The 15,515-nt window shown below is 35.9% G+C and overlaps 1 protein-coding gene across 3 annotated transcripts in view; it reads left to right on the plus strand.

The window, feature by feature from the left end:
* LOC113510906 (nephrin) overlaps positions 1-15,515 on the plus strand; it is a 328,760-nt gene that overhangs the window by 209,929 nt on the left and 103,316 nt on the right. For all 3 annotated transcript variants that reach the window (XM_052891906.1, XM_052891905.1, XM_052891904.1), the window contains exon 7: positions 6,728-6,843. In XM_052891906.1, the coding sequence (XP_052747866.1) occupies positions 6,728-6,843 (116 nt within the window). The remainder of the gene's footprint in view (positions 1-6,727; positions 6,844-15,515) is intronic.

The raw sequence follows: 15,515 nt of genomic DNA on the forward strand, positions 1-15,515 counted from the left end.
AATACTTATTGAACAAAGCCTATTACACATTAAACGATTACTTGAATAACAAATGTGCATGGTGTTAGTCGATCATGCACGGGCTTTTAACGACCATGTAATTTTAGATATAGTACATTTAAATAAATACACATAATGTTAACAGAGATTTAAAAGAGTAACTGTTGAGTTTCTTACGGACTCTTCTCAATAGATAACAACCTTCCGAAACCTGTAGTAGATTAAAAAAAAATTTACGATTTAAAAGTGATTGTAAACAAGTTTACAAAAGTCGATTGCTCGGGTACCTCTGTCCCATTCGTGTTTCAACTGTAAAGCAGTTGTGTTTGCATCGTTGTGTTTCGGTTTGAAGGGTGAGATATGGCGTGAATTTACTGGGTACGGAGGAATAACACCTGAGTCCTCAGGAATGGCAACGCATGGGGGGTGTCATGGGCGAAACAGTATACTCTGTTATGTCCATGGTACTGCTCATGTCTATAGGCGACGGTACCACTTTCCATCAGGTGGGCCGTCAGCTTGTTTGCCATTGTAAGTTGTATAAATAAAAAAAAAGATAATTTGAATTTAATTTTGTTAAACCAGACTGTATAACATATCCAGCTTCACTGTACATCACTGGCACTCATGACACGGGTTGAGACTCTGAAACTTCTAAATTGATGTTAGCAACAAATGACACAGCGCAAGATTTATTTATTTAGTTGAACGCCCAGTTTATTTTGTTACAAGCTTTTTGCGACAGACGATTTCAGCGTTTTGACAATATTTTTTTTTATCTCCACCACTCTCTGTTACTGATCATTTCGTTACAAAATCCTAGTTTATCAGTCACGCGATTCGAATGTATGTATGAATGAATGAGTATACTTTATTTGCATTATACAATATAGGAAATAAGCAAGGCAATTTACAAACACAACGATACAATTGTATAAGTACAGTAAGGCGGTCTTATTGCTGAGAGCAATCTTTTCAAGATAACCTTAGGGTAATGGACTAACTGTTGTACAAGTAGGTATGATAGTATTGTATAATTAAAAAAGTAGCTTTATCAAATTAAAAAAAAAAATAGTAAGTTTTACTCAAAAATTTCGGAATACAATAGATGGAATGCATAATTCACATAGTGTGCTGCTCGTTGTATTTACAACATTGCCAATGCGTTAGAGAGGGATGGACATATAAAAATGCATCTGCCCTTTAACTAGTAGAAGTCAAATTCATCAAGATATGCACTTGGTTTTATTGGCCGTATAACCCTACCGAATTCAGATACGACCTGCTTGCATACTTTCTACATAAACTGTGTCGAATATATAATCTAGTAATGTAAAATGTGTTATTGATAAAAAATTTACATATCAATATATTGCTAATTGTATTTGCATAAGAAGAAAAGAGACAACCATATGATTTACAGTTTTTATTTTATCATTCCTTCTATGTTATTCCTTGTTCTTAGGTTTACAACATTCAGTATGAAGAATATCTACAATTATATAAACTGGTTTTTATTGTATTTACAGTTATATCGTTTTTTACTACTAAGGTAAGGTAAGGGTGGCGACCTCTGGTGTTAACAGTTTCAAGGATTCCTTGTTCGCGAAAGCCTTTGATGTTGAAGTTGTATACGTATTATGAACATAAATGGGAGAGAGAATTGTTACCCTTTCGGTTTCATGGCTAGCAAATTATTATTATTATTATTTCAGTCATTAACTGTCCACTGCTGGACATAAGTCTTCCTCATAAGGGGAGTTTTGCAAATAGTTGATAATCTTGGGCCGGGTTGGCAGCCGCAGTTAGGCTTTTAAAGATATTTTAAGAGGGACGCTGCTGCCCAACCCTGGCCTTCCCTTAGTCGCCTCTTACGACACCCACAGAAAAGGAAGGGGTGGCCTATTCTATGCCGGGACACACAAAGTGATATTTTTGCATGGCTAGCAAATAATATGGCTAAATATTCTCCCCTCACACTTGCACAGCGTCTTCTTAACAACATGCTTAAGAAGTATCCACATGTAGACTTATTCCATTACATTTTAATGTAACAACTACCTATTTAACTTACGTGTAATAACATCGAAAAATCTCGACTGGTTGTGGTATCAATTCGTGATCCTTACTCATGATCGACTGTGACGATGCTGCAAGCTGTAGGCTTGCAGCATCGCCACAGATAAGAAAGACGACTCGGGAATCGTTTTCTTACGATTTTCGGAGATTTCCCTTTGCTTGTGCCTTTGTTTCTTGCCAAAAGAAAAGAAAGACAATTATTATAAGGATTCCATTTTTCCTTTTGAGGCACGAAGTTATAAAAACAAGTAAATGAGCATTAAACACATGCATGTAAAAATATAGCTGAAATACCTATATATGAAATACCTATATACGATACGAGCTTTAAACAGCAGGGTCCAATGCACGTGACGTGTTGCATCTAGCGAGCAGCCATGCACCCAGTTTTATTAACGTGTCTACTTAATCCTGCAAACGCTTCCAGTCTGTCACTCGAATTAATGGGAAAACTATGGGGAAATGGGGTAAAAATAACACTGTAGACTACAGAGCGAAATCGAAACCGTTGCGTTTGTTTTTATAAGTGAAATTGAATATTTTCACGAAAGAAATATTTGGACAAAAATTTTTGAGAATTTAACACAATGGTTTCTATGGGGAACAACGTGGAAGTCGACGTAATAGGATATATTGCTGTTAATGGGGCTGTTAGACCCCATTACTAATAATCCCTTTCCCCCCATTAGATGGGATTTTTTAATGGATGATAATGGTGTGGTAACCCCGCCTACTCTATCGGTATACACCGGCGGGGCACCAGTGAGGGATAATAGGTGAAAATAAAAGAGCAGGTCAGTTAGCCCATCGTGATGAATATACCTGAAATTCAGCACGATAGTTTCCAGGGGGGACTACATGGAGGTCAACCTGATAAGATATATTGCTAGCAATGGGTCTGGTAGTCTGCATTACTAACAATCCCTTTCCCTCCTATCATTAGGTGGGTTAGCTTGTTTTTTTTATGCAACTTAGAATGGCAAACAAGTTAACAGCTCAACTGATGGAAAATGGTAACCGTCGCCTATAGACATGAGCAGTACCATGGACATAACAGAGTAACAGAGTATACGCCTATGATACCCCCCAAGCGTTGCCATTCCTAAGGACTTGAGTGTTGTTTCTCCGGACCCTGTAAATTCACTGTCGTATCCCACCCCGGAACACAGCCATGCAAACACAACTGTTTCACGATAAAAACACGAATGGTACAGAGGTGGCCATGCAAACGACTTTCGTACAAAGTTTGTCTTGTCTCGTTTGCCATTCTAAGTGTCATAAAAAAAACTAAGCCAATAATTTGCCAACACCAATAACACCCGGCGTTCAGGTGACGCGGAGTTTTAATAATTCAGGACGTTCCCCTCGAGCCGCAGCGTTACAGGCAACATACTTAACATTAACAACGCGGACTCACAAAGTCGACAAACGAAATAAATTCCGCATTATTGCGGACTTATCCGGATTAAACTGAATACGGAATGTTGGAGTGACAGCGCGGAATTACGGATGCTGCGCGTTTGAAATTAAATGTAGCCGTGGCCATAGGGTGGATGTGAGGAGGATATTCCTTTATTGACGTCATAATTCATGATTCTCATATCGAGCTTTATGCCCCGATTTTGCTTGTTCTTTTCGTAATGCGTACTGAAGTTTGAATGTTAAAATTCTCAAGAAGTCTTCTGGGAGAATCATTATTGTCGTATCGGCCGTTGTCTGTCCACTCAGACAAAGTAGCAGTCGAAAACTAGTCCACTGTGAAATAAAAAGCAATATTCTCCCAGATGCCATGTGATCCCGGAATAGAAGGTTACCCCTTCCTTTCCCGTGGGTATCGTAAGAGACTAAGGGAACTTAATCGAGGGACGGGCAGCAGTGTCCCTCTTAAAACCTCTCCAAAACCTATCTTGGGTTGCTAATCTTCCTGCCAATCGTAGTAAATACTGGCAATCCTCCCCCCCCCCCCCTCTTCAATAAGAGGAGACCTATGTTCAGCAGTGGACAGTTAACGACTGATATGATATTGTGATTGATTAAGGCGCAAAGTGTTAACAAACAAACAATCTCAATTTCACATTTATAATATTACTAATGATATCAAATTTATAATTTAATTTAAACGTTTTACATTTAAAATTAATTATCTTTAAACTAAAACATATTTAAATAATAATGAAATATGAATGAATTAAATTAATTGTAATTTAATTATTTACAACTCCAATGCAACAGATGAGCCGCGCTTGTCAATCATTCTCCATCCATCGTTAATGTTGGATTAATCGCTACAAAGTGAAATTATGTAATTAAGCTTCATAGATAGACAGATAGATAAATACTCTTTATTGTTTCCTCCAAAAGATTACAATAGTAAACTTATTATAAGTATAAACAATTACAAGAAATAATCAAAATGAGAAAACAATAGGCGACCTTATCGCTAAGAGCGATCTCTTGCAGGCAACCTTTGGATGGAGAGGAGTAATTATAAACAGTTTGATTGGAGGAACGATGACAATTCTTTCTAAAGTCGGTAAATCGATAAACTCACTTTTACATTTTAATTTCTATGTCTAAATATACTAACTGTCCCACTAAGGGTCTGGTCCTCAAGCTAGAATACCTTGTATTATAGGGAGCAAGGCATTCTAGTATTGCAGGCGTCCATAGACTCCAGTAACCGTTTACCATCAGGTGAACTGTATGTTTGTTTGCCACCATTGTGGTATAAAAAGAACAATATTTGGGGCGTAAGTCAGAACAGCCAGATCAGCCAGATCTGAGCCAATACAGAAGAGCTCGTTTCTTAATAACTGGGATCAACCGGTAATCGAAACGCAAAGCGAAGCGTCCACCACTGCGCTTCGGGGTCGTCGTAACTTATAATAATGACAATTCATGATCAATTTGGCGTGAATTTACAGGGTACAGAAGAATAACACCTGAGTCCTGAGGAATGGCAACGCATGGGGGGTATCATGGGCGAAACAGTATACTCTGTTATGTCCATGATACTGCTCATGTCTATAGGCGACGGTTACCACTTTACATCAGGTGGGCCGTCAGCTTGTTTGCCATTCTAAATTGTATTTAAAAAAGAAATTCAGATAATTTTATTCGCGTTAATTGCTTTAAAAAAGTAATTAATAAACATAAAAAGATATAAAAATCTTGAAAAACACCCTGCGAGTCGTCACCGCGCATAATTGCCGCGGAAATTCCTTGCAATTAGGCGGGCTTTAGCTTGTTTGTCAGAAAGACAATTAATTTTAACAAAACGTAAATACTGCATTATGAATCTGAAAATTTGCAATTCCATTCGGTTGTTTATTACTCTCGAGACGCTAAACAAATTTGTATGAAATTTAATACATGAATCCTACTACTGTCTTTTAATAAATGCAAGAGTTTATGAGGATATTTGAATGGATAGATGATTCATACTCTTTCATCCATAATAAAAAATTGTGTCTCACAAGAAAAAGACTTTAGTTCTGACAAAACTAGTTCTTCTGATCTAAATTTTTTTATACCACTGATTTGCCACCAACAAGCATACGGCCCACCCGATGGTAAGTGGTACTTACTACTAAACTACTAAATCAATTTTGACAGAATTTCTACGGGAGCAATCTGTAAGTATATACTTTCAAATAAAAAAAGAATTTTCCAAATTGGTTTGAAACCGAACAAGCGACGGTTACCACTTTCCATCAGGTGGGACGTCAGCTTGTTTGCCATTCTAAGTTGCATAACAACAATTTTGGACAATAATTTTTTTTTATTATAATTTATTAATTTATTTATTTGTTATAATAATAGTTTTTGTTAATTTTTGTTTAGTTTTTGTTAATTTGACAGCGGTTTCTATTTTAATACATAAATATTACATTTATGATCTATGAAACAAGATAAAATAATGGCTAACTCAACATCATCATGATAGATAGATAGATAGATAGATACTCTTTATTGTTTCCTCCAAAAGATTACAATAGCAAACTCATTATAGATACAAACAAATTACAAGAAATAATCACAATGAGAAAACAATGGGCGACCTTATCACTAAAAGCGATCTCTTGCAGGCAACCTTTGGATGGAGAGGAGTAATTATAAACAGTTTGAAATTAAATTAATTAATTAAATTAAATAATCGATTCTATAATTTAATTGGTTAAATTTTAGATTATATAGACAGAATGTTTCTACACAAAGGCCCCGAAAAAAAAAAAGAAAAATGATGTTGATGATGATGATGATTGATCATTATTATTAAATTAACTCAGTTTGTATTATATTATAAAATGCGATAAATCCTAAAAAAAAAAACAAACCCCACAGTATTCAATAAGAACAATAACCAAAATTTTAAACGTAAGAAAACAATCCGACCTAAAGCCCGAACTTTCCACAAACTCATCGGGGCCAATCGATCAGAAGCTACCATCAAAATGTTTACGTAAGACTTTTATCGTTAACCGTCGTTGCTTTGTGAAAATTAAAACTTTACTGTGTTTTAAAAAAAATTCAAAACTCGTACCAGAGTGTTTAGAAATTTTTCAGAATAGCTATAGATACATATAACATCAATTTCACGAATATAAATATACGATTGCATAAATTTGTTTTCCTTTTTTTGCCCCAGGGTAAAATTCGAAGCAACTTCAGACGACGACTACGCAGACTTCACTTGCGAAGCGAGGCACGAAGCTTTACAGCGAGATTCTCCGATGCGTAGCACTGTACAGCTGAGCGTGTTATGTAAGTACCCGTCTTTTTTTAAATTGGTAAAGAAGTAATTGAAAACTGATTAAATATTGAATGTAAAATAGCTAGATTACGTATTACATTCACGCTCACTTTTTTACTTTATCCGAGCTGTAAGTACTTTATAGTATTCTCAATTTCGTGTATAATATAGTATATGTCATATATGTGTAAGTATATTTGTTATTTATATATATTTATTCGTTTATATATGTAATTTTAGTATGTATGTATATCAATAATTACTAGTACCGCATTCGAGTATTCTAACACTTCCTTACGGTTGACTGGGAGAGAATGCTTTCAGCATTAAGTCAACCATGTACAAATATTTGTACTAATGAATAAATAAATAAATGTATCATTGACACGGATGGACATAGATGACGCAATTTTAAATTTACTTTAATTTTTTAACAGTTAAAAAAATTAACTAATTGACACAAGGCACAAAAATCATGAGACGTTTTTCGTTTATCCTTATTAAGATTATAAATCTAAAAGTGAGTCCATTTGTTATCTGTTAGCGCCTTAAAGGCTTAACCGATCACTTTAAAATTTGGTAAACACATACTATATGGAGTGAAGATGGATATATTTTTATCCCGGACAATAAAAGCTAGCCATAAGTACTTGTAATGTATGCTTACATTACAAGTGTTCACACATTTCTGTCTACAAAAGAAAACAGCAAATTTGTAGACGCATTAGATTCAAAATATTCTGCTGGGCCTCGAATTATTTCTCCATATACAAAACTGACAACTTCGATATATATAAAATTAATACGAAATGCACACGGAAATCATCCGTGTGGTCCTATCATGGAATAGGCCACCCCTTGCTTTACCATGGGTGTGGTAAGAGGCGACTAAGGTATTGCAAGGGATGGACAGCAGCGTCCCTCTTAAAATATTACCAGAGGGATACAATGTACAAAAGTCGATTGCTTGGGTACCTCTGTTTCATTCGTGTTTCAACCATGAAGCAGTTGTGTTTCGGTTTGAAGGGTGGGATATGGCGTGAATTTACTGAATAACACCTGAGTGCTCAGGAATGGCAACGCATGGGGGGTATCATGGGCGAAACAGTATACTCTGTTATGTCCATGGTACTGCTCATGTCTGTAGGCGACGGTTATCACTTTCCATCAGGTGAGCCGTCAGCTTGTTTGCCATTCTAAGTTGTATAAAAAAAAATATATCCAAAGCCTGACTGCGGTTGCCAATCCGCTTGCCAAGCGTGGCAATTACTGGCAAAACCCCCCTCATGGGGAACATTATGGCATTATCTTAATGCTAATTTGATGTTTATTGGCTCAGCATGTGGGCACGATCTAATTTAATGTAACTATTACAAAAATATCAACTACGCGGGTGACTTCTGTCAACATGTGTGTGTATGGAGGCGAAATTTTCGGTCACTGACCGCATGTTTTACTTGATTATTATATTAAATGACTACCAAAAGGAATAAGTTCTCAATTCGTCCGAACTGTTTATAATAATATGTACCTTATGTAATATTAGAATTTTGCGATATATATTTATTAAATTTAAATACACCTAGATAGTGATTTAAGGAAGCTTATGTATAGCAATGGACAGTTAAGGGACACTTTGTACAAAAGTCGATTGCTTGAGTACCTCTATCCCATTCGTGTTTCAACCGTGAAGCAGTTGTTTGCAAGGCTGTGTTTCGGTTTTAAGGGTGGGATATGGCGTGAATTTACTGGGTTTTTTTTTAAATGGATGATAATGGAATGGTAACCCCACCTGCGCTATCGGTATACACCGGCAGGGCACCAGTGAAGGATGATAGGTGAGGATGAAGTAGGTCAGTTAGCCCATCGTGACGAATACAACAAGAATTGTTCACGATGGTTTCCAGGGGGGAACCACGTGGAGGTCGACCTAATAAGGTATATTGCTAGCAATGGGGCTGTCAAACTCCATTGCTAACAATCCTTTTCCCCCCGAATTTACTGGGCACAGAGGAATAACATCTGAGTCCTCAGGAATGGCAACGCAAGGGGGGTATCATGGACGAAACAGTATACTCCGTTATGTCCATGGTACTGCTCATGTCTATAGGCGACGGTTACTACTTTTCATCAGGTGGGCCGTCAGCTCGTTTGCCATTCTAAGTTGTATAAAAAAAAAAGTTAAAAGCTAATATATGATTTTTATAAAGCTTTATAGAATTTGTATAGAAATATTGCCTAGTAAAATATTAGTAATAATTTAAGCAATACATTTCCAGGATCTGATATCATGAAACCATTATTTTTCGACTTTCATTGTCTCTGGCAATATGTAATTTCATATCAATTTGCCGCATCGAAAGCCATGTAATAAAATATCAATTTGTATTGACAATAATATAATACATTCGAATTCCCAGTATTCGTATGCCGTCTATGTCCCGGCCATAGAATGGGCCACACCTACCTTTCCCGCGCGTGTCGTAAGAGGCGACTAAAGGAGAACGAGCGATGGGCAGCGTTCCTCTTAAAAGTTACCAAAACCTAAGACAGCATTTTTTTTTTAATGGATGATAATGGAATGGTAATCCCACCCGTGCTATCGGTATACACCGGCGAGGTACCAGTGAAGGATGATAGGTGAGGATGAAGCAGGTCGGTTTGTTTGAATCGAAGCATTTGGCGTTCCATTGTTTCTGCCTACCCTAATGGGAGAGAGGCGTGACAGATATGTATGTATGTATGTATTATATACCTATCGTTAATATATGCAACTATGTTTTATATTAAAGAATAAATGGATTATATAAACATAAAAAGATGTTACCATCACGGATAATAGTTGTATTTGAAATTAAGTTGGGATAACAGAGATATTCTCTGTAAAATGTATTTTTGTTCTTAGTATTTCGTTGTGGTATAACTAATTTACTGTTTTCTTTTATTTAACTTATGTATCATTACCGTATAAACAAACTATTGTTTTGAATTAAGTGGGGAGAAATGGAGGGTAGTTTAATAGTTTATATTAAGACGGGTGGAGGAGATTTGTTTATTTTTTAATAAACCAGTTAGTAACTAACTGCATTGTTTCACTAACGGTACACTAACTACAGTTGCCAACCCGCCTGCCAAGCATGGCAACTATTTACAACCACTCTTTCGAATCAAATTTCAGTAGAAAGTAGTATTTCCGAACCGATACGACAACATAACCTTCAAGAAAAGAGCATATTCCTTTTTAAAAGGCCGACAGCACACCTGCAATGCCGCTAGTGTTGTGGGTGATCATGAGCGGCGGTAGTCACTTATCATCAGGTGAGCTGCATACTCGTTTGCCCCCTGTGTTATAAAAAAAACCATACATTGCAAATTATATGAAAGAATATAAAAAAGGAGTAACAATAATAGTTATTTATGGGTACCACTTATGCTAGGATTTCCTTATCTTAGGAGCGATTGCTCGACATCCTTAAGTGAGGTTAAGTGATTCACATCGTTAGTGTAAAAAGCCTGGCACGGTAATGACTGTGTGGTTTTATAGTTGGTGTTAGTAAAATATATTTACTAGAGACATAAAATAAGTATTTGTGTAAATAATAACAATTTGATTTTTTTTTTATTTATGTATACATACTTAGAATGGTAAACAAGCTGACGGTCCATCTGCAGGAAAGTGGTAACCGTCGCCTATACACATGAGCAGTACCATGGACATAACAGAGTATACTGTTTCGCCCATGATACCCCCCATGCGTTGCCATTTCTGAGGATTCTGGTGTTTTTCCTCTGTACCCAGTAAATTCACGCCATCAAGTTGGCGGTTAACCTGTTTGTCATTTTACGTACCCTAAAAAATTACTAACATCAAACCTACTACCAACAGAAGGTGAGACGGTCCCCTAAACCACTGTACCACCACGGTCGCCTAGTAAATTATTTATAGTCCAAACGTTCCCTTTTCTTGTTTTTGTTTTTATATCATAATCATAATGCTTTATCGTCCACGAAATTTTCAAAGATTTCTAATCTTTCGAATTTTTTTTCCCCTCTTTTTTCTTTCTATTTCTTTGACGAATTTATACATCCTTTGTCTCTTTTGTGAGCTTAATGAAATAATTTCTAATGAATCGGGAAAAATTGGAATGAAACTCCGAGAAATGGTCTTTGTAGAGAGAATATTAATTGGATCGTTTCGAATGGTTTTGTTTATTTTTGTTGAAAGTTTGCCGGTCAATTCGGAGCCATTAGTTTCAAGTATGTTACTTAACCACGTTTAACATATAGGTGGATATACAAACAGTTTATTACGGCAATAAATACAATAAATACATACATACAGGGGGAAAAGGGATTGTTAGTAATGGAGACTGAGAATCCTATTGCTAGCAATATACCCAACCAGGTTGACCTCCTCGCGGTTCTCCCTGGAAACTATCATGGTTAATTCCTGATGAATTCATCATGATGGGCTAACTGACCTTTTTTCATTCTCATCTATTTTACCCTTCACTAGTGCTCCGTCAGCGTATCCCGTTAGCGCAGGCGGTATTACCATACCATTTCTACCCATCAAAAAAAAATACATACATACATACATACACGTGTATAAGTACAATCCGGAAACAGGATGCTAAAAACATTTTTCTATCAAAGAGTTTAACAATTTGCAATATTTTATAAAGAATTGTCAAAAACATAACCCGGTAGCTCGGGGCATAGGGTTTTCATGATGGCGCCCGTACACCATTGCTTTTATTTCCATGACGTCATGTTACGTAACAAAATATAATGTTTTTGTTATAAAAACGCTTTGCTATATTTCCTCGGCAAATTTGTAAGCTTAGTAGGGTTGGGATGTGTAAAAAATCGTCGATATTATTATCGATTCCGATATCGCCAGTTATTTTAAACGTTTTATTTAGTAAGCGCAGTGACGTATTTACCACTGTGCCACCTTGTAGGCATATTACAAGGTAAAAGGTATACTAGGGTAGTATACCTACTAACCTGATTTATGGATCTCAAAAGTAGTAAATTAAAACTTGTGACTAAATTACCGGTAATGAAAAATATCGATAAACCAAATTAATCTAAATACCAGTATCCCCATATTCTTGTCATCTCTCCCAAATACCACATCCATACTAGATTTTTTTTGTAACTTAAAATGACAAACATACTGACGACCCAGCTGTTGGAAAGTAGTAACCGTTGCCTATAGACATGAGCAGTACCATGCACATAACAGAGTATACTGTTTTGCCCATGATATACCCCATGCGTTGCCATTTCTGAGGACTCAGGTGTCAGGTGTTGTTAAAGATTGTCTGTAAGAGATTGCCCTAGCGATAAGACCGCCTTTTGTACCTTAATGTGTAGATTTCAATCTGTATTTATGTTACTGTATTTCACTTGAATTATTCACTTGTCATTGTATATTTTTATTTATGGTGCAATAAAGAGTTAAATAAATAAATATTTATCTGCACCCTGTGTAAAATAGTGTGTAAATTCACTGCCATATGTCACCCTTCAACCAAAACACAGCCATGCAAACACAACAATTGATTATTACAATTGATGAAATCGTCAAGAGGTAATAGACTAACATACTTTCACATTGGTACGATTGAATTTAGCCAAATACATATGGCATATTCAAAATTAGATTAAAACAAAAAAGTATATCATTTAAAATAGGACAAACACTGCGCCGCGGGAGAGATGTGTTTTTGGTAATTCGTGTAGAGAAATGTCCTACTTCATTCTGCTTTTATATAGATCCTAAGTATATTAGTAATCTGTCTGTAACCTAATTTTCTATAGCAGTAACATTAACTAAGTATTCATATTACTTTTTAATTATAGGGGGTGTGCACGTAAATTAGGACTGTTCTTCATAGTGGTCTATGGAGAGCTCTATGTTCAGAAGTGGACAGATGGTTGCTAATAACTACTTATTGAAGCAAAATGGAATGAAATATTTTTTCCTTTAATCATACATTTAACATAATAAAGGCCATATGCCAGAACTATTGGCATCTGTTTAGTTACCTTAAAATTTTAGGTATGCAAATTTAATGTATTGGTGTAATGTAAGGATATAAGACCAATCAATCATTCTAGAATAATCATCATTAAAAAATATAGTCATAATGATTTTTTTAAACTTTGCGGAGTTTGACTTTGGGTTTTCTTTCTAATATTATAAATGCAAAAGTGAGTTTGTTTGTTACCTCTAAGAGTATTGCATGGGACTTCTAATGATCACTAAATTTAGTATAATGTGTATTGTTTAGAATGGAGAAGGATGAATGCTATCTTTTATCTTTATCATTAATATATCCTGATCATAGTTGCGGTTAGAAACTAATCACTATTAATGAACAAATTTAAATACTAAAAGTATATTATAATTCTATTATAATTCATATTATATTCTAATTTATAAAAATATCAAACATTTCATAAACCTATTTTAGCTGTTATGTACAGTAAAACCTATTTTAGATGTTAAGTATTTTATCTTTTTCTTTAGGACTTTGTCTCTCAATTTGAAAGACAGTGACAAAACTCCCTATTGGTTAAAATAAATTTGTAGACCGATTTAGTTTTTATCAGGAAGCGGGACACAATTTAGCAATAACTGCTTTAACAGTTTATTACATTAACGATTTTTTATCGCTTTCGTATTCGTATTTTTTTTTTAACTTTATTTACTGTTGTCAAATGTCAGATTTAGGAAGCAAAGTACAAAAAAAAAACATCTTGTGGACGTAGTTGCGAGTATTGCTAAAATTTGTACGGTGCGGGAATCGAACCCGCGACTATTGAAAGAATAATAATGCTTTACTAACTTTTAAACTGTTATATCACCAAATTTTAAAAAACAAAAATTATATATTAAAAGAAGTATCGATATTTTTGCAAGCGTCCCCTCACTACACGTAAGCCGAGTATAGGGGCAAAGAAAACAATACTGTAATTATACAGGATGATGGAATTCGTCCATATAATGAAACACGCTGTACATAATAGCGTCTAGAATTTCTGTGGGTCCTGTACCAAGTAATTAGTGATCAAATTAGTTTTGCTTTCGTTTTCTGTACAATACACTACAATGACTTGTCAATAATGTGATTATGGTGGGACAACAAACGTTTTTAGGACAATTTGATGGTGATGGTGATGATGAACATTGCAGCTGTTCATCATCCACTTTTTTGTTAACCCATCGTGACAAATTCAACTAGAATTAATTGTGAAGGTTTCCAGGGCGAACCGCGTTAAGACCTGTCAGAGTATATGCTAGCAATGGGGTTGTTAGGGGAGAAAGGGATTGTTAGCAATGGAGTTTGACAGCCCCATTGCTAGCAATATGCTCTATTAGGTTGACCTCCAATTGGTTCCCCCTGGAAACCATCGTGAACAATTCTTGTTGAATTCGTCACTATGGGCTAACTGACCTGCTACATCCTCACCTATTATCCTTCACTGGTGCCCCGCCAGTGTATACCGATAACGCGGGTGGGGTTACCATCCCATTATCACCATCTTTCTACATCCCATATAGAACGTGTATACCAAATTTCATAGTAATCGGTTAAGCCATCAAAGCCATATAAAGTAGCAAACAAACAGATTGACTTTAACATTTACAATATTAGTAAGGATTGTAACGATGAGTCCAAAATCCAATAAAATTTCAACACTCCCCAGAACAGAAAGCTGGATTCCCCTTTAAAGTGAAACTAACGAAAACGCTTGGAGCTAAGGTAAACACAATGAGAGCGCCGCTGCGAACTGGTGGACGTGACCCATGAATTATTAATTGTGTCCTACGATTGATACTGTGTGTTTGTTTGTTACTGCTTCAATATTTCAATTGGGAATTCAATTCGTAGGTTGCTTTTATTCACTGACTTAAAAATTACTTCGTACGGTCGACTGCATGATAGCTTATCTTAGCAATGGCTGAGAAGAATACAGAGGGAGGCAAAACCACCCCAATAGAAGGAGACCTAGGTGATCATCAATAATTGTACCGGATGCAGGTGGTTCAGGACCTATACAGGCTACTCTTAGCGATAAGGTCGCCCATTGTTTTCTCATTGTGATTATTTCTTGTAATTATTTATATTTATAATAAGTTTACTATTGTAATCCTTTAGAGAAAACAATGAAGAGTATCTATCTATCTATCTATCTATCTCCTATAGACTGCCTTCAAAATGGTTCTGATTTTAATCATTGATGATTGACGCCACTTTAATTATTGATGATCCACTAAAATGGCGTAGAGATGTTGCATCTCTATGTATTTTTTATTAAATCATGAATCATGGGAAGTGGTGAGAGGGAGACTTTGTACAAAAGTCGATTGCTTGGGTACCTCTGTCGCATTCGTGTTTCTACCATGAAGCAGTTGTGTTTACATGGCTGTGTTTCGGTTTGAAGGGTGGGATATGGCGTGAATTTACAGGGTACAGAGGAATAACACCTGAGTCCTCAGGATTGGCAACGCATAGGGGGTATCATGGGCGAAACAGTATACTCTGTTATGTCCATGGTACTGCTCATGTCTATAGGCGACGGTTACCACGTTCCATCAGGTGGGCCGTTAGCTTGTTTGCCATTCTAGGTTGTATAAAAAAAAAAACATGGGAAGAATTTTAAGGAA

Source organism: Galleria mellonella, unplaced genomic scaffold (assembly GCF_026898425.1).
Source record: "Galleria mellonella isolate WM207_F2 unplaced genomic scaffold, CSIRO_AGI_GalMel_v1 utg146, whole genome shotgun sequence".
NCBI classification, from domain to species: Eukaryota; Metazoa; Arthropoda; class Insecta; order Lepidoptera; family Pyralidae; genus Galleria; species Galleria mellonella.